Source organism: Haplochromis burtoni, unplaced genomic scaffold (genome assembly GCF_018398535.1).
Source record: "Haplochromis burtoni strain Fernald_Lab_line unplaced genomic scaffold, NCSU_Asbu1 Contig_78, whole genome shotgun sequence".
NCBI lineage: Eukaryota > Metazoa > Chordata > Actinopteri > Cichliformes > Cichlidae > Haplochromis > Haplochromis burtoni.
This window is the reverse complement of record NW_024582439.1, coordinates 1,169,333-1,195,083: the sequence shown is the minus strand read 5'-3', so window position 1 is coordinate 1,195,083 and position 25,751 is coordinate 1,169,333. Positions and strand designations below refer to the sequence as shown.

At 41.6% G+C, this 25,751-nt stretch overlaps 1 protein-coding gene across 5 annotated transcripts in view; it reads right to left on the bottom strand.

Moving 5' to 3' along the window:
- Positions 1-25,751, bottom strand: part of LOC102314454 (microtubule cross-linking factor 1) — a 79,561-nt gene that overhangs the window by 3,266 nt on the left and 50,544 nt on the right. For 2 of the 5 annotated variants that reach the window (XM_042222015.1, XM_042222017.1), the window contains 8 exons: positions 24,615-24,716; positions 23,482-23,706; positions 20,371-20,541; positions 16,554-16,721; positions 10,915-11,187; positions 7,706-8,047; positions 7,119-7,198; positions 5,169-6,744 (listed from right to left, as the gene is read on the bottom strand). In XM_042222015.1, coding sequence (XP_042077949.1) covers positions 5,169-6,744; positions 7,119-7,198; positions 7,706-8,047; positions 10,915-11,187; positions 16,554-16,721; positions 20,371-20,541; positions 23,482-23,706; positions 24,615-24,716 — 2,937 coding nt within the window. Of the gene's footprint in view, positions 1-2,663; positions 2,722-4,939; positions 4,965-5,168; positions 6,745-7,118; positions 7,199-7,705; positions 8,048-10,914; positions 11,188-16,553; positions 16,722-20,370; positions 20,542-23,481; positions 23,707-24,614; positions 24,717-25,751 lie in introns of all 5 variants that reach the window. The other 3 variants (XM_042222019.1, XM_042222018.1, XM_042222016.1) reach the window with 3 other exon arrangements.

The window sequence follows — 25,751 nt, the reverse complement described above, 5'->3', positions numbered from 1 at the left end:
AGCCCAGATAAACAAATTAAATGAAAATCTTAAAGTCTGTCATTTATTTACTGAGGAAAACAGTCAAGTATTTAATATATGTGAGGGGGAAAATTATGTCAACCTTGAAAATAATCAGTAGTTAAAGCTGTTCAGTGGAATACTACCGTAATCAGGTACTCACATCCTGTGTTATCTAAGGAATCTGGTTTTTACAACTCATTTGTGGACGAGAATCGTGGTACGAGCAAAAGATTCCTGAGGACTTCAGAAAAAAAAGTTTTTGCTGCTCAACATCTCTAAGGATTTTGAAGTTATTCAGACAGATTGTGTACAAATGGAGGAATGTGAGGAGCATCGTTTCCCTCCACAGGAGAGGCCGACCAACGGTATTACTCAAGGAGCAATACAGCAGTCTGGGAGCCCACAAAGGTTCGTATACATTTGTCACTGATGATATCAGCTGTTGGGACTTGTGTAAAAATATGATGATTATTTGTTATTCTTACTGAGAAATGGAGAAATGTCTTAACACCCCTCTAAATTTAACCAAATGCTGCATTTCCTCCCTTTGTGCCAGGCCTGCTGTAAAGGCTCTGTATTTATATCCATGAAGGCATCTTGTTCAGTGTTCTCCACTTTGTTGGATGTTGCGAAGGAGATTTTTCACCACGGAAAGAATTCTGTGATCATTAGTTTATTTGTCTTTTTAAGAATGTTGATTTGGAAACTTCTGAAGGTATTTTTCACCTCTTCTGTTCCTATACGAGTGGTGACAGGACTGTAGTGAGTCTGATGTACCCTCAAGTGGCGATATAAGCGGCGGTTGTCACAACGAACGCAGTGACTATAAGCCAGGCTTACCGATGGCCACTGTTCTTTCAAAAGCATTTGAGAAATATCAGAAGTTACGACCTGCTAACACTTCGTTCCAACACGACATCTGAAATGACCAATATGACATGGTGAGAATAGACACACTTCCCTGCAGTTTCTAACAGTGGATTTTTTCCTTAAGCATGCACAGTGTACCAGAATATTTAGTTCATTTCTACCAGAAATGACACAAAACCAAGACAGTGCAGAGGAAATGGTGAGTGTTAGCAGCCCGTCTTCATTGGTTAATCTTTGTTAGTCTGAGAGGAAATGGTAAGAAGACGTAAGAAAGCGCTGTGTGGACAAACACGTGAGAAAAAAAAGTACAATATTACAAGAAAACATCACAGTCCGTCTAGCGGTGCACGTAAAAAGGAGGACCTGGTAGAAACACAGTGTTAGAATAATCCAGCAAGGCCTTATGAAGCCCGAACAGACAACAATCGACCTGTGAATGTGTGAAATGTCCAAGAGTCGTCTTTTATGTCATGTTCACTGGCAAACACTTTGGCAAAAATATTAAAATCCACCAGTGATCAAGACGTAAGCCGAAGACTCTTTGGGTTACATGAATTTAAGGACCATACCAGTGTTTTTGCATGACTTCTTTTCCCCCCAATCAGTGGCAAATAGCAGATATTTTATGTTACCACAAAACTATTTAGCTTTTATATTTAAGTGTGACGAGCTACTCGCTGAAGCTTGAATTTTTCTTTAGATACATACTGCAGTAAAAATCCAGCACAGAGAGCAGAAACTGTGTAATAAATCTAATCTCATTTTTATGTCTGCAAAGGTTTTATGAAATGTGTTTACAGCAGGATTACTCAAAAGGTAATGAATAGATTTGCAAGCACTCATTTTTACACCTGTGTTGATCCAGGAAGTTTTTCTGGAAGGGTTCTTTACTATTCTGAGGCCAAAATGGGCATGAAAATTACTCCAGGACTATTAGCTGTGCTTTTCAGACATGGGCTCAATTGGACATTACTGTGTAATCCAACCTCCCAACTAATGTCCGATTCAAATGCATCAGAAATGCATTTTCTCACATGCACCTCAACCGAATAGTGTCTAGAAAAGTTTAGGGCTGTAGTGTATGTCTGAAATTGTCTTTATAAACAAAGCGGGAGGGCTAATAGTTTCAAACTGAGGAAGTTATGTGTACCAAAATGCACAAACTGCCCGAATGGCTACCAAAACATAAAAAGAAGACACTCAGATTATACACACACAGAAGGAGTGTGATTTCATTCTCAGCAAAAGATTATTCTTTAAGTGCTAAATATACAGGTAAGAACCTGTAAGGTCACTTGTATGAAGTTGCTGCTCTGGCTGCTTTTGCTGCAGTGGAACTCACTGATTTGTGCTGCTTAATAAACCCCATCTCTCACTTTATGCGAGTCACTTAAACGTGTTTGTTTTTTACAGTACAAAGAGAGATTTTTATTAAAATTTTGATAAGCCAAGAACATATAGTATGGTGTTAGCTACAATAGTGGATGGGAATCATGGGTAATGTTCTGCAGCATGCAAAAACACCGGCATGGCCCTTTACAAAAAATTGATGATCCACCAAAAAATATGAGCATGCACTCATTAACTGGGAGAAACAGATGCATGGCCGTCGCACGACTTTTGACACCACTCCAATGGCTTCACACACTGTCACTGTGCTATCCTGTGAAGCATGCATTAATGAAGAGGGGGGGGGGGGGCTGAGGTCTGCGGGGCGTGAGGTTCCTGTGGTTGGTGAACCCACTGCCAAAGGTCATAGAGGCAAAGTAGGAGGAGGAAGAGGAACTTACATCACGGAGACTAGCAGATTTAGAGTCCCCAAGGAGTTGTTAGTATGACAGTGTGGTTCTGGATCAGAGCACAGAGGACAGGGAGGAGGAGATAAAGCCCAGAGGGGAGGAAAGAGGGAGGGGAGGAGAAGGAGGAAAGATAGAGCGGGAAATGTTAATTGGTAAAAATCAAGCAAAGGGGAAGAGATCAAAGAAAAGTCAGGTATGTCGAAGGCAGAAGGCAGAAATAAGGCGGACCACCCAATAAACACACACACACACAGCTTCACTTAAAACCTGGAACTTCTGAAAGGGGAGGAGGGGGGCAGGCCTAGAGACTGGTTGGCAACCACCTGGCAACCGGTTGCTAGGGAGTGGTTGCCTGCTGTTGTTAGGTGAAGTCGGTTGCAAAGTGGTATACATCAAAAACCTCGTTTCTATTTCTTTAGTTGCTAAGAAAGTCCCCACTCACAAACTACTCACTAAGTGCTCATGAAGAGTGAACATGAAAGCAAGAGTGCAAAGTTAGAACTAGAAACTGAGACCATTTACTTTCAAAGTAAAGGTTGCACCTTTTTCAGCAGCGAGGCACAAGTTTTACTTTGAAGGTGAAAGGTCTCCACAACTTTTCAGGGTTCATTGAAACTTGATGGTTACCTAGCAAGTTGGTGTCTTTAGTGCACATTGTGGGTGAGTCATGGCAATCTGACAAGCAAAGGAATCACAAGGTTTTTGGTGCGGCACCCTCTTTGTGACCAGTTTAACCTACCTACAGCCAGCAGCAAATCTGGAAAGCACAAGAATGCACGGCAACATTTAGGCTGGGAGCACCTTGTTAGTTTGGCAATGTCATGGTTACGGTCCAGCTTCACCACTCGCAGCCCAGAGAGTCAGTTTTATTGCTAACTGTGACTAGAATAGATATTAAAAGCTTACATTTTTAAAAAAAAACTCACAAAATATATTTATTCAAAATAAAGAAAGAGGAATAGAAAAGAAATGTGTGAAATTGAGCATTAAAGAGCAGCCTGGATTACTTCCAAACTGTCCTTAACAGTTAAAACTTTGGGTATAATTAATATGAGCATCTACCAGTACATGGCTGAAAATAAGGAAAAGCATAAAAGGTCCCTTTCAAACTCATAAGCTCCTCAGGTAATTGATTGAAATGGCCACATTTGTGCAACAGTCACCAGCAGCTATGATAAGTAACAGTGGTGAGAGTGAGTAAGCTTTAGCTACACCCAAATTTATCGGGTTCACCAAAGCCACACATTCATATCAGCTTATTTACTGCTACCTTTTATTAATTTCTGAATTATAAGACAAAGGCTGCATTAAGACGAGGTTTGCTCCATACTGCCCGCCACTTCAAGAAATAAAAAGTATTTTCTGTGAGTTTGTTCTTACAAAGCAAACAGAGACACCAAAACGAAATCCACATTCATACCTCTTCTAAAAAATTGACATAACGTGTGGTTACACACCATCGCAATCCATTACTTTCGTGCTATTATCATGCTGTAATCATTATCCACAGAGTCACAGTTTTGTTTCATGAATGATCGCACGCTCCAGTGCCATTCATAAAGTCACATATCAGACTGTAATCTTGCTCCTGCACATCAGTGAACAGCAGCAGGTGAACTCTTGATGTTATTAACCAGCATATGTGCGATTATGTTGCTCCCTGTACACAATTTCAAATATACAACTGGTCTGGGGAACACAGATTTTTTTTTACAGCTGTAATGCAGCATGACCTGCTTTTCATAGGTTTTAATCGGTTTATGGAGAGTCAAATATGAGGCGTGCCGGCAGATACTGTAATTATTTCATTCAGGACATATATTAATTAATTGCACGGGTCAGAGAAATGGGTGGTGAAAACAGCCTGAACCGATTTCATCGAGTGAAGTTAGCGCTTTCCCAGGTTTATTTTGGTACGCGGGGGCGGGGATCCAACTCCCTTAAAAACCGGAGCCACTTAAAATTCTGCTTGAACACTTGATTGGAAGGCGCTGCTAATGATTAATTAAGGAACTGTGTAATAGTGATCCCACTCAGATCGCAGTTGTTAGACCATTTATTTCACTTCTCCACTTATCAGAGATATAAATCAGACTTCAGTCGGGCCTCAGTGATGGTTTAAGCACAGAGGTAAAAGCCACACTACAAGGAAGCCACTGCAGCAGAGATGAAAGTACAGAAGAAGAAACCTTCAAGAGTTTCTACATGCAGCGATAAGAGAAAGTTCAATGTGTTGCAGAGGAGGGTTAAATGTTTTATAACATTACCATTGCATCAGTCAGTGCTTTTGATCTGAGGAAAGAGCATGAACATTTTAGTGATTGTGCACATTTTAAAGGTGAATTCTTGATCATCGTTTGTCTGATTAAACACAGATGTCTTCAGACATTACACGGGAACTCCAAGGCGGTACCATAAGTATCACCGTGTCATAAAACATGGGCCCCACATCACATGAATGATGAAGCGATGAATCCAGTGCATCTGTGTATTTACCTCCATGCATCCTGACTGTCCTCTGTCTGACTCGGTCTGCCTGCTGTTGTCTCTGCCGTGGCTGCTCGGTCCTCCCGCCTGCAGCCTCCTCTCCTCCCTAAAGTTCTGCTCCTGCAGCTTCTTGTTGAGGATGCGGGCTGCGTTTTCAGCCAGCGTGTAGCCCGGCGGGGCCGATAGATCCTGCCGAATGCTCACCACCTCTGGGTTCTTGTCGCCCTGCGTCTCCACTATTAGCTGCACAGGGCTTGGTGAGCGCCCGCGAGCAGGCCGCAGGCATTCCTGCGTGTTCCTGGGGTCTGCAGACAGAGGCCCATGAGCGGGGCTTGGCTCAGTGGTGGAGGGTGGTGTGGGGCGGGAGCGACTTGGGGACTTATTAAATTTCTGAATGGTGTCATAGACCACAGGGGTGTGGTCGATTATGTTGAAGAGGCTGGACAGCCCATCGTTGATGGTAGTGTGCACAGGGCTGTCGCGAGTGGTGGTGGAGCGGGCCCATGCCGACTCGTTGTTCCCTTTCTGGGGCGTTGTGGGCATGGGGGCGCGGCTGTTATTGGGTAGCTCGGTTTTACTGGACGTGGATGGTTTGCGCTGAAGTTTCGGTGAGCCGTACTTTGGGGAGCAGCAGGGTCGCTCGAACTTGCTCTGGACCACAGGAGAGTACTGAACTTTCCTTGTGTTGCGTGATGGGGACGAGATGGGTGTGTTGCCACCTTTCGGGGTGAGGCAGCGGTGGGGGCTGCTGGTCAGGTTCCTCAGCAGGTCTGTCTGCAGACCCACGCTGATGGTTTGGGTGGTCTGAGTCCCTCTTGTGGTGAATCCGTTGGTCTGGCAGGCGGTGTCCCGGACAACAGGCCCCGGTGGAGAGCGGATGGCGTTTCTCACAGAGATGGCCACCTCCTTCATGTCGTCACTCATGTTTCTGGAGAGCTGAAGATCCAGAGAGGATGCATAGCCCACTGTGGGGCAGATAGGAGACTGACTAGGAGAAGTCCGTAGTCCTCCACCCTCCAGAAGGCAAGGCCACCTTGCACTGCTGAACACTTCATCCGGCCCACTGGCACCCACCCCAGCCTCCACTCCTCCCCTTGCTTTGGTCCCCTTTGCATACAGGAAATCGGGATCCTGGGCAGTGGTGTGCTCAGCTGCCCCGGGTCTGGTGGGGCTGTGGAGGATGTGCACCCCGTAGTGCTCCACTCCAACCCCTGCTGCTGCTGCTCCATTGCCTCTCAGCGGGGACTTGTGGCAGTGCTCAGGGCTGCTCAGGGTGCTGGTGGTCAGGGTGGCGCTGGTGGTGAGGAACCAGGAAGCGGGTTGGAATGGACCAGGAACGGCCTCTCCTTCCCGGGCCTCTGTTGATTTGTCTGTCCACACTTCCCGCAACAGTCCCGGACCAGAGGTGGCTGACGGGAAGTCCCAGCCCTTATTGTTGAACTCCTCGATGTACTTGAGATCATCTGGAGACAGAGGCGGGGTGACGTCGTCTTGGCCCTGATCGCCATGACGCGTCTTGTCAGGGAGGAACGGTGAGCTGTCCATTAACCGCTGGAAGTCGCTCATGGAGCACACCGACTTGGCTCTGGACACACGCACACACACACACGCACACACACACACAGAGATCATTAACTACAGCTAAAGTCAAATGTCTCAAACTGATCTTCATAACATCTCCTTTATGTCTGTGTTTTAAAACTTTGTGAATTATTTAACAGCGTAGTGAGCTGGATCTCATCACTGCCATAAAAGAACAATCACCAGTCTCCCCGTCACTACAAGTCACACTTAACAGAATCAGCAGGGCCGATCAGTACATACGAGCAAGAAAGTACTGCAGGAGGCCGGATAATCTGCAGCCAGTCAGACCAGTTATTGGTTAAAAATTTACAGCAGACTTTACAATACTCCAGCTTTTTCAACTCAGTTTAACATAATTCTTTCTCTGGTGGTTACCTGAGCAGACTCCCACCCTCCCTCATCTTGTCTTCTGAGTAAGCAGCAGCATCTTCTCTCTCCGAAATCTCATTTAGGGCCTGAAAGGCAACAGACACAACAGTTAAAACATGTTGAGGGAAGGGGGTTCAGTGCATAACCCTATTTAATCTAAATATTGTGGAATTTTGGCTCACTTGTGCAACACAGTTTAGAGAAGTAAGTGCATCTTCTCCTGGGAACAGACACTAAATTTGTGCTTCTTAGATTTTAATATACTTTTAAATATAACCTCTTAAAATCTAAACTGGTGTTTGTGAATAATGTTTCACACTTCATAGCTAAATGAACTAATAAATATAAAACAATGAAAGAAGAAATGAAACACACGTATTAATGAAGATTACGCTATCAACTAAAATGAAAACATAACATAACTTGTTTTTACCTTTATTTTAGATTCAAATTTACATTAAGATGAATTTTCGTTAGTAACAGCTCAAAATCTAAGGAAGATGTTTTTTCACATAGTGTAGCTATCACACACATGCACAAATTTTCCTTTGTCTCTTCAAAGGTCATATTGAACTCATACAGATGTGCGTTACCTCCTTCATACAGGGAAACCTCTTCTCACTCTCCAGTCTGGAGGGTGGAGGGACCTCCGGTCCACTCATGGGGTCCAGAGACAGTGCGTCCAGGAACAGGTTGTCTGCTGAGCCTTTGAGCCCCATCGCAGCCCCCTGCTCCTCCAGAATGGCCTCGGAGTCAGAGTGGGAACGTGTGGGGGGCATCAGGACAGGTGTAGCCGTACAGGGGGAGCGGGGTGTGTGAGGCGACCGGGGAGCCTGGCAGGGACTGTCCTGAGGTGAAAACATGCCTCTGTAGGATGTGCTGCCATCTTTAACGTCAGAGCCCTCACCTCGCCGAGAGTTAAGTTCCCTCTGCATCTGCATGAAGTACGACACATGTGCTGGATAAGAGTCTGGGAGCTTATTACCTGTAAATGCAGCGAGCGCAGTCATCAAACATAATAAAACTGTAATTACTAAATGTGTCAGGACAATTTTAAACAAATATAAGCGGAATAAATATGCGAAAAAAGTTCGAGTTGTGTCTCTTTCCTGATGCTCCTTTTTCAGACGCACAGTGTTGAGCGTATATTCATGATGTGCTGATCTCATTAATTTTTCTTTTCTTTTTTTATGCAAAAATTAAATTTTTACCACGTGACATATTTTATTAATTAAGAAGCTAAACTAAAAGAACAGCTTGATATTTTGGAAAACACTGGCATGTGCTGAGTGTTCAATGAAGAATGACACAGATCTCATGTGTGCATGCCAAGTTTAAACCAACTGAGGTGCCAAACAGTAACACAGACTGGCAGAACCACAGAGACCAGCCGGCCTAAGTTTGTACAAAGGTATAAAAAAAGCAATCTGACTTTTTACTCTGTATGCTAAGCTAATCAGCTGCTAGTGAAAGTGGCACATTTGCCATAATGAATCTTGAGGTCGATGATTAAGAATTTTAAAAGCTCTACAGCTTTATATCAGATAATATACAAGTTTTTTTCTTTTCATGAGCAGCAAACAGATTTTTATTTGACATCAAGTTCCCTTAAAATTAATTTTGAAGAGTGATCTTTAGACACACCTCTCTGAGACATGAAACATTGCCACTGCGTGGTTTTAACCAAGCTCATCCATTCACCCTACTGGCTCCTTCACAGGTTTAGCACTATAAAGCATGCAAAACCTCTCATGTGGTCCTGCAGTCAAGGGAAGTGTGCAAAAAAAGCTCCCATTTTAAAATGCACAACTTTAGTGCAGAAAGTTGTCCGATCACATGTTAGTGCACTCGGAGTGCTGGACCCGTGCCTGGATACAAGGGAGGGTTTCATCAGAAAGGCTACATCTGTACATGGATGCAGCTTGTCTGTCATTATTAGTTGATAGTACACAGCACTCAACTCTCTCATTAAATCTAGCTCAAAAAAACAAAACAAACAAACAAACAAAAAACAGAAATAAGCCAACCTGGTGATGCTATGATGCCTAAATCGAGGCTCCAAAATGGGAATTCCCATTAAAGTCTATCTATCCTTTAATTTAGCTTCTTCTGCTCCTTTTAGGGGTCACCTCCCTCTCACCCTGTCCTTAGCATCCCTCTGTCACACCAACGCTCCTTACCACCTTCACTACCTCTGCTCCTTGCACATGTACATCTCCATCTGTTCTTCTCATTCACAACCATGTATTCTCTGATCACTCCTCTTCTTTCCAGAACATATCTCCACCTCTCTTTTTTTTAATTTTTTATTATCCATTTCTGTTAAGCAGAGGAGGCTTTTACCACACACGCGCTATATTCTTGTGCTCTGTTACTCCAATGTCACTCGCACAGTAATCCACCTGCAGCACTTGAGGTTAAGCACCTTGTTCCTGGCTTGAAGTTTAAGGAAGAACAGCCACATTACTCATTCACTTTTAGCCTGCCAGTCTGAGCAGTTCAGTGGATGACCTGTGCTTTATAGTTTCCTGCAACATTGCTGAATAATGCATTTCCACCTCCTGCTCTGCATCTCCATTCAGAGGTGCATCAGCAGTTTTTTCCCCCTCTCTGAGCTGGAAAGCGTAAACTATATTCAGAGAGGTGTATTCCTGTCCCCTGGTCTGAATGATAATACGCTCACACACACACATCATATTAATCAGTGTGTAGTTCTACTTCCTGCCCTGAACGCAAAACGCAAAAACGCAAAAAGTGCAATGCTACAGCTCGTCTAATTAAATCGCACAAAGGACATAAATTATTCAGTTATGCTCAATTATTGCATCTACTATAATCGCCCTGAGTCCTTTGTCTGGGTTTCTTTCTCTCATACCTTTATTAAAACACTGATGCAGCAAAAGAAATGCATAAAAAAATCTATTAGCTATAATTTTGTTGATTGTCTCCCCTTAAAACTTTATTTCTAAAAAGTTTTAAATAGCTTTAGTTTTTCCCTCTTTATCTCCGATGTCTCAGGTCTAAGACTCGTGCAAAAGACATTCAGAGCTCACAGAGATTAAATAAAGATTATACGCTGCCATCTTTGCCTAGTCTCCCTCACAAAAGAGGGATATTAGGCAACTCAGATAAACTTTAAGAACTTCTGTCTAGCAGAAATGCCAGGACTCGGATGAATGCAATGATCATAATATAAAAATATGGCAAAATTATTTAAAAAAAAAATTGCTTCATGTTTTCTATGTCAAAGCACAGAAAGCAGTAACGTGACGACGTGCTACAAAAAAAATGATACAAGACCGTCTCTCAAATATGAAGATTTAAAGCTTTTCTCTGTTTTATATCAATGTATAAAAGGAATATTTTGGTTTTTTGCCTGTGAGCAAGAGAAAAGACGTCTATAAAATGGCATTAACTGTGAAAAATGTTTTGGCTATTTGTAAGAGTTAAGAATTGAAATGTCTGAGTTTTCTTTTAACTTACTTACTGGTCAATAAACTGAACTGCTGATCAGTTATCAGGAAAGTTCAATCCCAGAATGAAACCTGCAACTTCTACTGTTGTTTCTTGATAACGTTCAGCAGGAGGAGCTGCTGAAGTTGTCATGGAGCTGTAAATCTTCACATTTATTTTGGGAAATTGTAGTCCAGTTTAAAGTTAATTTCAAACCTTGTAAACAGATGAATCCAATGATTACATTACAGGAAAGACCTCAGATTGAGTCAAATCTTGCCAAATCTTTCCTTCTTTGCCATTATTACCACTACTATTCTGTCTATTTTTACTCCCGCCCTTCTCTCACCCTCTCCATCTTCCGGTGGAGCTCCCGCATACTGCTGTCCCACTCCTGCCGCTCCCTGTCGAAGTGCTCCAGGAGATCGACCCTCTCCCGGTTCCACCTCTTCTCTCCGTGCTGCAGCTTCCAGCGCAGGTCCAGCGACGTGTTGTGGCTCTCGGCAAGCAGACGACGATGCTCCTCGCGCTCCAGCTTCAGGGCCCACTCGGTGTCTGCAGCTGGCTCCCCTTCGCCTCCCTGCGCTTCACCTCGCACCTTACCTTGCTCCTCCTCCTCCAGCTGGTCGAAGATGAGACACAAATATTGAAAAGAGACGATAAATAAAAAACACAGAAAAAGAGAAAATACCAGAGAATAGTAAAAGTCTCTGCAGTGGCAGTTTGCTGTTAACTTTTTGATAGCATTTCTGTTTAATTTGGCTTTAACGTTATTAACATGAAGGCAAAACACTTATTATAACAAAACCATCCTACTGTTTTGTAATTTCTGTGAAAGACTTGCTTTAATTTTAGAGCACAACATTTGTAAATAGAAAGTTTTCAGACAATTAAAAGATCTTCTTCCAAACTTTCTGTCAGTTCAGTAACATACAAACGTGAGTGCAGCCAAGCAGGTCACCAAACCACAAAATAATAAATCAATGTCAAAACAGAACAGAAAAACGAATGAAAAGGCGTTGGCTGAAACAAACGCTCACTCTCACACTACGAATGATCGACACGTGCGGACGAGCCAACAATTAAACGGCTCACTGGGACTGATCGGTGTCATTTTGCAATGCTGAAAATCACAGTGTTATGCCAGCAGCAGCATACGTGTTAGATGAAGATGTAAACAGACGCTGTAGTCTTTAATAAGTAAGAGAAAACTTTTACAATGCAAATTTTGGTTTGAATCCTAATCAACAAAGGAAGAATTTAGGCATGACGTTGGTTCAAAGAGCAGCTTGAAGAAATATGTTCTCAAATAAAAGAGTAGTCGATAAAAACCTTTGGGAAATTTAAGAGAATCAATATCACTTTCAGGCTTCTATTATACATACTTGTAGCCAGAAGACGGTTTGCTTAGCTTAGAATAAAACTGAAAAGATAGGGAATGTAGGTTGATCCTGAGAGCTCAGAGCTCAGTGCATTTCAAATTGGAAAAAAAAAAAAAAACGAAACAAAAGCTAATTAAGAACTCTTTACCACATCTTCCTACAGGACAAAAATAAATAAAATTAAACAAAACAACTGTATTATCATATTTTCAGTGCTTCCTAGAAACATTTTACTCTTGTATGTATCAAAAAAAACTGACGACAGTCTTCTCTAACTTTATATTCCTTGTGTTTTGTCCATTTGCTCGGCCTGTAGCAGTATTCAACAGCCTGTTATCAAAGTTCTGCTGAACTGAGGGTGAAAGTCACCAAACACAGAAGTTAAAAAAAAGGACGAGGCAGAGAGAAAATTAAAAGCAGCAGAAGGCTTTTCACTTTTCTCTCACTGCACTGCGGCTCTGGGTCCTTCTCCAAAGCATTGCTGCTCACTCACCTAATCAACACAACAAAGCAGCACGGTTCTTGTGCCGGTCCAACTCTTCCCACTTTTCACGCTGAACTCTTTATCGTTACACAATTACTGTGCAGACATGCAGGTGAGAATGATCTTCTTTTATAACTTAAGGGCCAAATAAAAGGGTAAAATGGCACGATAAGCGATAAAAACCATCCACTTTATTGCCCAGGTGAGGCTGGAGCCTAACCCAGCTGTCACGGATCGAGAGGTGGGGGTATCCCCCGGACAGGTCACAGGTCTGAGGGGGGTCCAATCAATCAGTCACTCTCACCTTCACACTTACATTCAATTTAGAATTGCTATCTAACCTAAAGTAGCCGGAGAAAACCCACATAGGAACAAGGTGGAACAAGCAAACACCACACCTGGATCTGAACCAAGGACCTTCTTGCTGCTAGGTGACTTTTTCCCAACTTAAAACGAGTTCAAATTAATTAAAATGAATTGAATCTCTGCTGTACACAGCGAAATGGCAAGAGAGGATGACAAAGCGGTTATTCTGCAGCAGGCAGAGACAGTTCAAACCTGAATTTATATGTCTAACCACACAATAGCGGAGAGGGGGGGAGGAAGAAGAAGGGAATCAGACATTCTGCAGATTCTTCAAAGCTGCAGAACAACGAGAGGGAAGCTTCTCTTTCTGCAGAGCGGAGCTTTGTAGTCTTAAGACATGCTTTCATTCCAAGACATAATGGTACAAAGTAGAGTCTGCAGCAGGAGAGTTGTGCACACGGACCTCCTCAAACACGAGCTTCCGTTCTCTCATTCACAAATATTTGCCTTGTAGGCTTTTTATCTGTTTTAAACCTGCCTAATTTGACACCGGAAGAGACGATGAGTACACTTAGAGCTGCTGAACGAATGCTATAAGTCAGACTCTGCGGTATTATTAATACAGGCAGCTCTGTAGGGGCGAGCAGGTGGCCAGACCAGAGCATGAAACAGGAGGCAGCGTAAGCAATAACATAATCACTGGTTATGTCCACAGGTGAGAGCAATTTCCAATTCTACTCTGGTCTACTGGGCTGTATAATAATCCTGAATGAGAAGTATATTTCTAAAGTCCTAATAAGTGAAGCAAGTAAAGAACTCTGCACAGTTATCAGGGCAAATAAGTACATTAGTTCCCACTGTGGCCTTCAGCGACCTCTCCTCTGTGGAAGGATTGAACCGTGTAAGAGATTTACAGATTAAAAGCACAAGAGTTAAAAAGATAATCTTCCTCCTTTGACTCGAGCCTCTTAATTGGTTCCCAAAGCTGCAGTTTCCTTTAAAAAAAAAAAATCAGCTCAGGCTGATAAGAGACACTTCTCCACCCACCAAGGGTTTCAAATTTTTAGCTCTCAGCAAAGTGGTCAGAGAGGACATTCAGGACCCGGTTCGATTCTCAACGGGAAAGAAAGTTTTAGATTTCCCGCGCGGCGACAGCGAGGTACCCACAGAGACGCATGCAAAGAAAACACACTCAGCAAACGCTGCCAAACCAATGTGCTGCTTCTCAGAATAAAGTTGCTGTTTATTTCGCCTCTTAAACGATTTAATTATGTTTGACCTTTAATAACAGTTTTTCTTAGAAACACGCTGTGAACACAATCCTGACACTTCAGTCAGAGAACTGCTTTTCAAAATGACAGATTTGTTGCAGCAGAGTTCACCGCTTCCTTTGAATCTGTTACAACAAAATTTAGGAGTGATTGATGACTAATTATCTCCTCTGAGCCTACAGATGGGAGCTGGGAGGGAATCAAACAACAGGTATCTTAATTAGACCGCCAGACTGTGAGGGGAGTTTTGAAATATGACATCAGAAGAGTAAGCCATCGATCTAGATACGTATACCTCAAACGTTTCCCTTTTTAAACCCTATAAAGTATGAACCATGAAATAATACCCAAAAAATTATAATTTCTTGAAACTTGAGTTTTTACTGAATCTTCTGACAAATGAAAAAGAAAAAAAATATCAGTTTGCAAATATGAGTTTTAATTTAGATCTTTTTTTGCTACAGCCAGCAGTTTTGTGTAATTTATTGCTTAAAAATTTGTTGTGCAATTTGTTCAAGTTTTCCAGGCAAAAGAAAATGACACTGATGCTATAGGGGTCTCAAAACCTCACAAAAACACACAGATTAAAACGATACTCGTGGCTTTAGAGCAGGGGTCCCCAATCCCAGTCCACGAGGGCCGGTGTCCCTGCAGGTTTTAGATGTGTCCTTGTCCCACCACAGCTGATGTCAATGGATAAATAACCCTCTTAACATGTCTTGAAGTTCTCCAGAGGCCTGGTAATGAACTAATCATGTGATTCAGGTGTGTTGACCCAGGGTGAGATCTAAAACCTGCAGGGGCACCGGCCCCCGTGGACTGGGATTGGGGACCCCTGCTTTAGAGGGGTAGGTCCATTACTCGCTCTTTTAGCTTCTGCCCTCCACCAAGTCATAAAGAAAATATGTGGCTCACCAATCAGCTGGTTTTAAAAGTGCTTTTATAACAAACCTTTACATTTTTATAAAACACTAATTACCTCCTCTAAGGAAGTGACTGGTTTAGATCAGGGTTGCCAAACTCGTTTTACATCGTGGGCTACATACGGGCCACTTTGATGTGAAGTGGGTCATATCAGTGAAGCTACATGATAAACGTGTAAAGGTAACAGAAAATGTCCTTGTATTTTTGGGTAGTATGGATTCCACTATAAGATGGGGGTCTTTACTAATGCAAAAAGCTGTTAAAAAATATGAAAATACAGTTAAAAGTTCAAAATCTATGCACTCCATATGTTTTTTAAAGCTGTCCAATGGGCCAAATTTGGAGTTGTTGCTGGGCAGATTCTAGCCCTCGAGCTAAACCAGGAGTGTTAACCATCTATAATCCTCCTAACAGACAGATTTACAAAGACTTTTATCGAAGATTAACTTCTGGAAACAATCTAATTTAATTTTGGAAGAATTATTTATTACTTTATTAGCGAGGTGCAGATTTTATTTTCTATTGGGATGTCTCATTATTCAGCAAATATAAAGTGATAAATGGACTGGTACTGACATGATGCTTTTCTACTCAATTAGTTTGTGAGAAAGCAGTCCAAGTGCTTTCTTACTACGAGCCTTATCCACCCATTCACACGCTAACACACACGATCCCTTCAATATCTCGGCCCAAGGTACTCCGACATGCAGACTGAGGAGGCTTGTGACATTAGCAGACCTGAGCCACATGCGTCTTTGCTATAATCCACACTAGATTTACACTTACAGATTCGCTAATCCACCACAATCTGGCATTAAAATTGTCAGACAGTCTGTTTCAGACAGCATACAGCACTGTGTAAACGGCTTCCTCGTCATTTTATTTATTGCTCTGCCAGACAGCAGCCATGCTATCACACAGGGCTTTGCCAACAACCGTTTTCTTTTTTGAGCCATTTGATTAGCCAAAACTAATCAGATACGTCGATCCGTTACTAAAACTGGTCTTTTTAATAGTTCGTGCTGATGCAGGAAAGCATGCTTTAGCAAATAAAACTACCTGGATGTGTTTGTTATATCAGCAGACTTCAGCATTTATGACACCAACACAAACATCAGGTTACACACAGCCATGTCATTTTTAGATGAGGATGGTATACTTTCAAAGTACAAAGCACTTCTATCTCATTAGGAATATGAATGAGTGCTTTAACAGCTGTTTTCAGTTCTGTGAGATGTGCTCAGAGTCACACTGAACAATTAGGCTCAAAGCTGAATTAATTAGTTTGCGCAAAGACAGATTATATCCATTGTGCAGTGCCAAGAGTGTGATTCATCATTATTTCCTTGGATGCGGTTCTTTTTAAAAATTTAATCGGTGAGGAGAGATTATAAATGTTCGTTTGTTTGTCAGATGTGATATGGTTTAAGACACTATTTAGAGTTATTATTCATTCCAGCGCTTTACTTTCAAAACAGAAAACTGGCCAAAGAGGAGCAGTGAGCTCACAGGTAGAAAAAAGGGAAAACAAAACAGGTTTTCTCTGAGTGCAAAAAGGCAAAAAAAAAAAGCAGATTGTGTCCTGTCCCTTTAAAGGTGGGTGCTGAGACGCCATCTGTACCTGGGCGACATGGCACTTCATCTCTGCCCACTTGACCTCCCAGGCGGCTTTGTCATTGGCGTAGGATTGCTGCAGTTGGCATCGCCGCGCCTCCTCCTCCCGCAGCTCCTCTCGAAACTCCTCCAGCAGCGTCCGCAAGACCTGTAGCACTCGACGTGTCTCGCCGAACTGCACGAACAGGATGTAGACAAAACAATCATCAGAAACACACATTGGGCAAACTGTGAACGAACACACTCAGAATCCTTATCTTGAAAACTGTGATTCGTTCAACCCACGTCCTTTTTTCTCTGAATCACCTCGGGATGAACCTGCTTTGTGAGCGTTTTATAAAATAATTTTTACTTTTCTTCTTGTCTATTCTACTCTATTTTTTTCTATCCTTGTCCTTTTCTTGACCTCGCCGAGTAAAGAGCTGAAAGCTGGGTGAGAATAAAAAACTGTTTAAAATTCCTTCAGAACTTCTGAGCAATGCGCTAATTATGGCTGCAACAAAAACTTTCGTCATCCAGGATCTGGATTCGGATTCGTATGGCTCATGGCTACATGAGCAGCAGCATCCAGTCGAGCACAGGGAAACGAACAGCGGTGCTTGCCTGAGCTGTCTGCTCAGAGAGGTGTTTGCAGAGCTGTTTGCCTCTGGTGGTCCTGCTGTGGAGAGGCTTCAGGTCTTGGCAGGAGGCAGTGAATCACAAAAAGAGTCTGATCACCTCGAGGTGTCAATACAGCGCTGCCGGCTCTGAGAACATAACATGAGCGCAATAGTTGCAAACTATTGTTTGCTTGAGTCTTCTATAGTTCATTTTTTTATTTATGTTTTTAGGGTAAATAATACCAAAACAAAGATAAGAGGAAAAAAGTATCCAAAGACTGAGGCTCTCATTATAAAAGGAATATAAATAGCTGTGCTTTTACCTTTCTAGCATACTCTATATAACAGAAGTCAAACTCATTTTAATTAATGAGCCACAGGCAGCCCAATATGATCCTAAGTGGGCCATGTCAGAGAATTTCTTGCACAGTAAACTCATAATTTTCCCGTTGCTTTTAGTGTAAAACAATAAAAAATTTTCAAATTTAATGAAGAACCCATCTACGGAGTACATGATGAATGATCTGAGAAAATAACCTGACATGTTTTTCCCATATTAGCCCCAGAACTGAATTTAAAACCTTGATCTCGACTCCATCATATTGTTAAGACTTACTAGTATCATATTTTCCCAATAGGGCTCTTCCCTCTCAGCCTGCAGGCTTACTTGTGGTTTCTGGAGTTTCTAAAAGTAGAATGGGAGGAAGAGCCTTCAGCTATCAGGAACAAACTCCCAGTTTGGATTTAGGACACAGATATCCCTCTCTACTTTTAGGATGAGACATAAAAGTTTCCTTTCTGATAACACGTAAAGTTAGTCCCGGAACTGATTCTGAGTCTGATTTAATCAAGGCTGATCAGCTTTTAGTTATGCTGCTATTGGCTTAGCCTGCTGGTGGATTTCCTGTGACTCAGATTCATCGATCATTTATTATCTATTCCCCTCTTTGTGTTCATATCCTTCACAGCTGTTACAGTTTTCATAGTAGTACATTTTCACCCTTCTGACCAGCCACTCCCACCAGTCCTCAGTACATACACCTCCACCTTTGGTAGATTATCTTGATGCCTGACCTTTCAAGCTTTCTGTTTTCTTAACCTTTCCTCATACTTTGGGTTCTGCCTCAGTCTGATCCTCCCTGTGCTCCCCGTCTGCCTGTTTTTGTAACCTTGAACCTGTACTATTGAAGTAAAACTCCCTTTCTGCCTTTACAGCCTGCCTCCTGTTGTGCTTGTAAGGCCACAGGATAAAAACAATCAAGGTTTCACAGGTCTCACATATCTATAACTACAAGAATGAGCAATCACCTTCACTCAGAAGTCGCTATAAAACACAACAAATTCTACAAGTGAGTTTAATATAAAGAATGAGGACCACGGGCCAAGTTTTAAAGAAATGAATCGGCTCCTATGAAGCATTTCTTTACTTTCCCTTAAATATGTAGGTTGTCACAGCACAATGAGCCACTCTACAACATCATCTACCATTGTGATTTAAAGCTAGTATTAAGCTAGCAACAGCAGTGAATTTCTAGCATCAGTCTCAGCATCAACAACCAGAAACAGCGATTAAACCTCGTATGAATGACTGAGGAAAGTGGAGTGAATGGAAGATCCCACCCATGTTTAAACAGCAACACAAAAACCACAATCTGGTTCAAACGTCGTTGCCAAAACCGGTGACGTCAGTATCCGAGTGCTGTGAAGTCAACGGTTAGACGTCAACATTCAGCTGCTGGAAAAACACCACGTTCACAGACTGCTTAGTCTAATTAAAGGAGGAGCTCTCCCTACCAGAAATGTGATGAAAGTTCACAACGACTGCAGAACTTATCTGCCGTATGTAGGCTATTCATATATGCTTAAGCACTTCAATCATATCAGCCAACTGCAGTACCCGAAGGAATGAAGGATTTCTTCATCACCAATCTGCCTACTTTCTTCTCCGGTTGTCACTGAGAACTGAGAATGACCCTTTCACATCTTAAAATAATCTTATGTCACTAATATCTCACTCTGGCTGCAGGACCTATGATCTGTGCTTGCTCTGCTGCACGCGTGCAAATGCTTACTATATCAAGTCTGCATTTCTGCCCTCACGTTAACCTACTATGCACGCTTGTTCATATACTGAAGCTACAATGTCAGATCATTGTACACACCATTTTTGAGATGCTGGGAAAAATCAAAACACGACAAAGTAGAGCACTTAGTGCTGCTTAATAATGCATTCGACCCAAAATGTCTAGCTGCTTTCTTTACTTTAAGGGGGGTCAGCTGAGGTACTGAAAGGAGATTTCATCACATGAAAGATCTAGAAACTCAAAAAAAGGAAGCTCCTTTTGTCTCCTGATGTTTGCATAAACAAGAAGCATAAAACTGGGTTTACCCAAAATAATTACCGTCTCTAACCAGTTATGTAGGTCAAAATTCCCATCTGCATACTGTGCCAAGCAGCTCCAATGAATATCTGCCAAACACTCATTTGCACACAATGAAAGAGTAAAAAAAAAAAAAGGGTATAACTTTTGATGTGTTTTCTTTTTACAGTTACTGAAGTCTCCATTACATCTTACTGTATTCCACTCCGTTTTACTAAACACAGCTTTGAACCTTTTTGTTTGTGTTAGAGCTCACGGTCATTCTGAAAATATAAATTCATTCATCCAGAAAACTGTGCTGAAGAAAGAACAAAGAAACCGTGTTATCATAACTGCACTAAGAATGATGGAGCTTGAAACAAATAGTAGTAGAACTGCAGCCAAAGCCCTTTTTTCATTCAGTAATACCATCGTACAGTCATCGTGCCTCAAACTTGACATCCTATCCAAGTTTATTACATTTCTGACGCACGCTGTGCTCGTATTATACTCATAAGGTTGCCAAATTCATGCTTTTGAACACAGTAAGTGAGAGTCATTATGTGAGGGACCATTAACAAGCTTTTGCTCTTTAAAGTGCCCAGAAAGACTCCACCAGACGAATGACTCAATTTCAGATCTTTGCCCTAAACGTGCAACAGAAAAAGACGATCTTATCCACACGGATTAAAATGGCAATAAATTAAAACATTACTGGGGCTCAGTTTGGGAGAATTTGCAATGAGTGTCGGATTCAAGATGGGAAGAGGTTCTAACTGGATAGAGATCAGGGCACACTGTGGTCATGAAGGGATGGACATGATACTCAGGTCAACTCAGTGGAGCTGCTGTAAGAGCGCTGTACCTGTCTTTGGTGCTGCAGGTGACGGTCAGGTGATGGCAGAGGGATGATGGGTGTGGTGTCGGGGACGTCCCCTGGAGTCTGTGGTAAACACAGTCTGTCGTCTCGGTCTGACTCCCCCTCCGCCTGCTCCATGATCACTCCCAACTCTGGGAAGCCCTCCAACTTCTCAAACTGGAACAGATGATAGAGCAACAAAAAGCCATGTTTTCATTCGTGCCCTTAGTTTGTGGGTTTTTTTGTTGTGTACCAACACATTCTGTTTCAGGCTCACAATCACTGAGCCTTTCCCAGCATGCAACAGACAGAAGCTAGTGACACACCCAAGTCTTTCACCAACACATCTGAGCTATCTAATACGAACAACAAGTCCTGCTCAAAATCCATACTCGTGAGTTTAAACCACACAAGTATTCAGTCTGGGTTATTTTGGAGGAAATGAACTCACACTTAAGTTATGCAAAAATTATTATTATTTTTTCCCTTTTTTGACAGCTGGATAATCTGCTCCTTCACCCATTTAATTCCTTAATTTTCCACCTGAAAAACATCCTCGAAATTCAGTCAGTCAAAGCTTCACAACTTTAAGCCCTCAAATGAAAATCTCTGGGCTCCAAGGATAAGAGACACTCGGGAGAATTTTGAAACACAATAAGTCGCCGTCTCCTTATCACCAGGTGACAGTGAGGCAAAACTCCAACGAAAAAAGGAAAAAAGGCATTTTTAATAAATGGGAGCTCTGTAATGCCGCAGATACCGATGTTATTGAACTTGTTCCAAAAAGTCTCGGCTGTAACTCTAATAAATTTGATGCAACAGATAGAAAGCAAAACAAATGATCGAGCGTGGTGTAATGCTCGTCCTATATCGTTGCATGCATGTCAGCAAAGACATACGTCTGACCGAGGTCAGCAGTGAAGGGAATCATGGAGAACATTTGCAGAAGGAACAGCGTGCACTTACAGATCTTTCCGTATTTGAGGCATTGGACTGTACACACTTAAAATGACAATGCCCCTGCACGATTAAGAGGCGGATAGAGTGCTTGCTGCTTTGTGCTTTAGACGTTACATATCACAGCCTTCTCAGTGTGACTTGTACAGAAGTGTAGTATGGCCTTCCCTGTCAGTTAGAGGAGCTCAGTGCTCTTTATGCTTTCTGTTCCAGGGAAACAGCCTAGAGGCAAAAATCATTCATTCAGGTCTATGGAGTGCATCAATCAGAAGATCCTTAAAAAACCCAAAAGAAACAAGCAAAAGAAATCCAAAATATTTAAATGTTTCTCGACACTCTGACAGAAAAAACACAGCAGAAGCAACTGAAGCTGACTCATTTGATTTCTTCATGTGTTATACTTATACCATATTACTGCTTTTAAAATTATATTTAATGCTCTTTAATGCTATTTAAACCTTTTATGGTTCACACTACACCCTGCATTCACCAATCAGGGCAAACTGAGGTTCACCGTCTTGCTAGAGGACACTCATTCCTTGGCTTATCCAGCCTGCAGGTGGATGTTCTGATTGAAGGCTGACCCCATCCAGGATTTACAGTTGTGTAAAACTTGCCCAAAGTAAAGTAACCTTATTCACAACTACACCATCTTCTATTGGTGGTGCAAATTTGAGTGTATTTATTATTCTTACTAGGATGGCTTTTGTTTCAAGTGTCCTGACACAGGACAATGTGCAAATGAGAATGTTCTCAATACAGAATCGTGAATAAATGAAGTTACTTGAATTTGAGTAGATTAATTATTCTCTCCACGTGATTGGAGAGTTTTCCTCTCCGATCATGTTTAGCGTCAATAAACTGAAGTTATTCTAAGAACAAAGCCAGCGCAATCTCAAACACATGGTCTCAGCAGCCTTGAGCCTTTGCAGACTAAACACCAAAATAAGTTCAGCAGCTCTTTCTTTTTTCAACCTTTTTTTGTTTTTTAAAGGTGAGAAGCATCAATTTGCTTTACGGTTTCTGAATCTAAGGACTGTGAAGCTCTTTGAGGGTATTATGATGATTAAAGGATATAAAAAAATCAAGTTTAATTGAGATTTAAGGTCAAGGTAAGATAAGGACGATGTAAACACACAGAAAGAAACCTGCTGGTAACTCGCTGCTCCACCATCTGTACACAAATTAGGCTTCGATGAGTCAGGATAGAAAAAACGAGGGATTTAGAAACAGCAGCACAGAATTATGCAAAAACAGCTCATTCGAAGAAAGAAAATAAATTGTCCATCAGGAGAAAATTAAAGGAAAAGAAGTTATCGCTGCTGGCTGCGGTGCATAGAGTAATCCAGTGAGTGTATTCATCTAAGAAAAACAAAACTAAACACATGAATCTTATAAATTAGGAGTTTAATCAACCAGGGGCAGGAGAAGATAACAAGGAAAACATCGACCGCTGAATCAACAAGGTGAGCAACTAATGGAGTCGCTCAATCAGCCGGCCAACCAATTAACCATCGCAGGTGGGACGTACACACCAGTAAGAGGCACGGGGCTGGAAGTGAATCAGGATGAGTCACTTGTTTGTTGTCGTTTTCCTCGTGTTGTTCCTAATGATTGACTTAAACCACAACCCACCTTATCTGCAGCATTTTTAAGGGATTTGGGTTACTCCGACAGCATATCTGCACTGAACTACAGCTTCCTGGAACTTTATTTATTATTCAGTATATCCACGGTTACCTTTAATTCTCACTGGATGATGAGAGTAATGGAATGAATCCAAAATGCTGACTTCTGTGCACCAGATGATCTTCATGGATGATGCAAAAGGTAAAACCAACAACTGTTTCTGGATTCTGTGCAAAGTCCCCCACAAGAGAGTGAAGCGAAAAATATTGAAAAATTCATCAGACTCAGCTGGCTGCGGGGCAAAAGTTAAAAAAAAAGAAGAAAAACTTTATTTTCCTGCTTTAACTCTTTGATCCTTTCCCTTTCATTCCCTAATTATTATTTTTTTAACAATTATTTCTTTGCTTCATCATCACTTGTGTCTGGTTTCTGGTGCAATGAAGAGTCAAAGTGCTCAAAAAATGAATAGAATCATTTCATCGATAAAAGCTTAAGTAAAAAGTAAGTCCACAAAACCCCTGTCGGACTCACCTCTGGGTGCACCGCGTCGTCTCCAGAGTCTTCCTTGCGTCCGAGCCTCCAGTGCATAAGGATCCACCTGAGCTTCATGTAGATGATGATGATGTTGCGTCTATAGAGGCGGACCTCTTGTTGCAGCATGGCTCTCTCCTGAGCCCAGGGCACCTCGTGAGTCTGAAGGCCCTGCAGCTCCAGACCCTCACGCTGGGCCTCCAGACGTAAACGCTCATCATCCTGCTGCAAAAAAACCTCCATTCATATAGTGAAATAAACAAAACAGATCAAATACATACATATATATAAAATCTTTGTTTATTTGGATTCGACCTTCCACTAATATCTTTGTTTTTGTACTCCAGCATGCTAAAACGTATGTTTTATTTTATGGTATTGTAAAATGAACCTGAGAAACTGTCACTAGTCGTCTTTTCCAGTGTGAAGTTTTTCTTTAGTGTGTCGTCAAATATGAGGCTTTGCAAGAATGCTTTACAGCACTGAAAAACCTGAATAATTTTTCACATTTTAACCAGCCAATCCACAAACTTGTTTTTAAAAGAAAATGTATTATGTGCCAGATTATGGATCCCGATTCATTTTGATGGTAATAAAGAGGCCAGTGAAAACTTCAAGTTTTTATGTTCAATAGTTTTTGAGATCTGTGTGTGTGTGTGTTGGAAATTTTTCAAAAACTATATCTTAAAAAGTATCTGATATATAAAGCTAAAATTTATATGTAAATTGGTGACAGTTGAGCAGAAAATGGTCAGAAATTTGATGATTTGGAATCAAATTACCCAAGAGACAGTTGGGGATGAATCATAAAGTACCAAGAATACAAAACATAAGAAAAAAAGACAAAATTATGAACAAAAACAAATTTTGTTGCAAAGCTAAGTAGAATTAAACTCAAACTTGAATCAAATGAAGAGCAGTTTCATTGATAACGCATACTGAAGACTGTATCACATCAGTGTTGGTCTAAAACTATTCAATCAATCAATAAAAATACTGAAACTTTCTTTCCCATCAGATGGTGTCGTGCACTTAAAATTCTGCTCAGCCAGCAAAGATAGAAAACCCAGCAAAGAGTGATGCCGCTGCTCCTGCGCTCATTCTCTGAAGGCGTTCAGACTGAATAACCGTACCTGAGGCAGAGAAGCGACGGCCTCCCGTTCCTCCGTTGCCGCCCTCATCCTTCGCTCGTGATCCAGACGAAACTGGATGTCAGAAGCAGGCGTGTCCCGGAGCTGAACCCACAACAGCACAGCAAACAATTATTTAACCATATCCCTGGATAAATTTACACACATACCGATGTCTCACGATCGGTCTTGAAGCTATAATTGAAAGTCAAACAGGGATTTGTGGGCGAGATTATTCTACTTGATCATATTTATAATTTTCAATCCACTGCAAAATAAAAACTCACCAAGGAAGATGAGGGGGAAAAAAAACCCCTCAAATGAGATCCGAGTTTTGTGCAAGCAAAAACCCCATTAAAGCTTCTTCAGCAGCATCTCGAGAAATGATTAGGATTTAATGCTGCTCATTTCAGGCTGGACTGTTTCTTTATTTAGCAGCATCAAAGCTTTATGATCAAATTTCAAGCACTGGACTTTTTCATTTTTTTGTGAATTACCAAAGAGTTGCTTCACGTCTAATCGGGCAGGTGTAGAATGATTTCTATCTCCAAAATAAATCTTTCTAAACATGCGAAAATTGTTAATGCACTAATAAATGGAGAATTTGCAGTTGAACTGATTCTTTTGTGTAAAAGTTTTCTGAAAGCGCATCTTTAAATATGAAAATGAGTTAATATCCAATTAAATATTAACTAACTTGCAAAAATTACCAAGTGATAAAGTGCATTAAAATAATTAAAATGCTGGAAAAAAATGTGGTGCTAAAAAAATTAAAGCTAAAATATTACATGCCAACTGCAAAAGGAATTGGCAAAATTTGTTTAACTACAAGTGAGATAAAAATGCTCTTAGGGAAATGATATGTCCATGTTTATGGTTTTGAATGTGATGATTTGTCTTCGGTCTTCAGCTCTTTCATAAGACATCCGCATCCTTCCCTCTAAAAATACCCCAAACTGCAGACTGACAATTTGGAAATTGCAGCAATTTATAATGCGATTTCTCTTCTCTATCCTTTGCTGGGACTATACTGTACCCTCCAACAGCGAGTTGAGCTGTTCAGCGTGTACTGACCCTGGATCGCCTCCCTGTCAGCCCAATGTCAAATGCAAATCACACAGGCCAACAGTGCACTGCTAA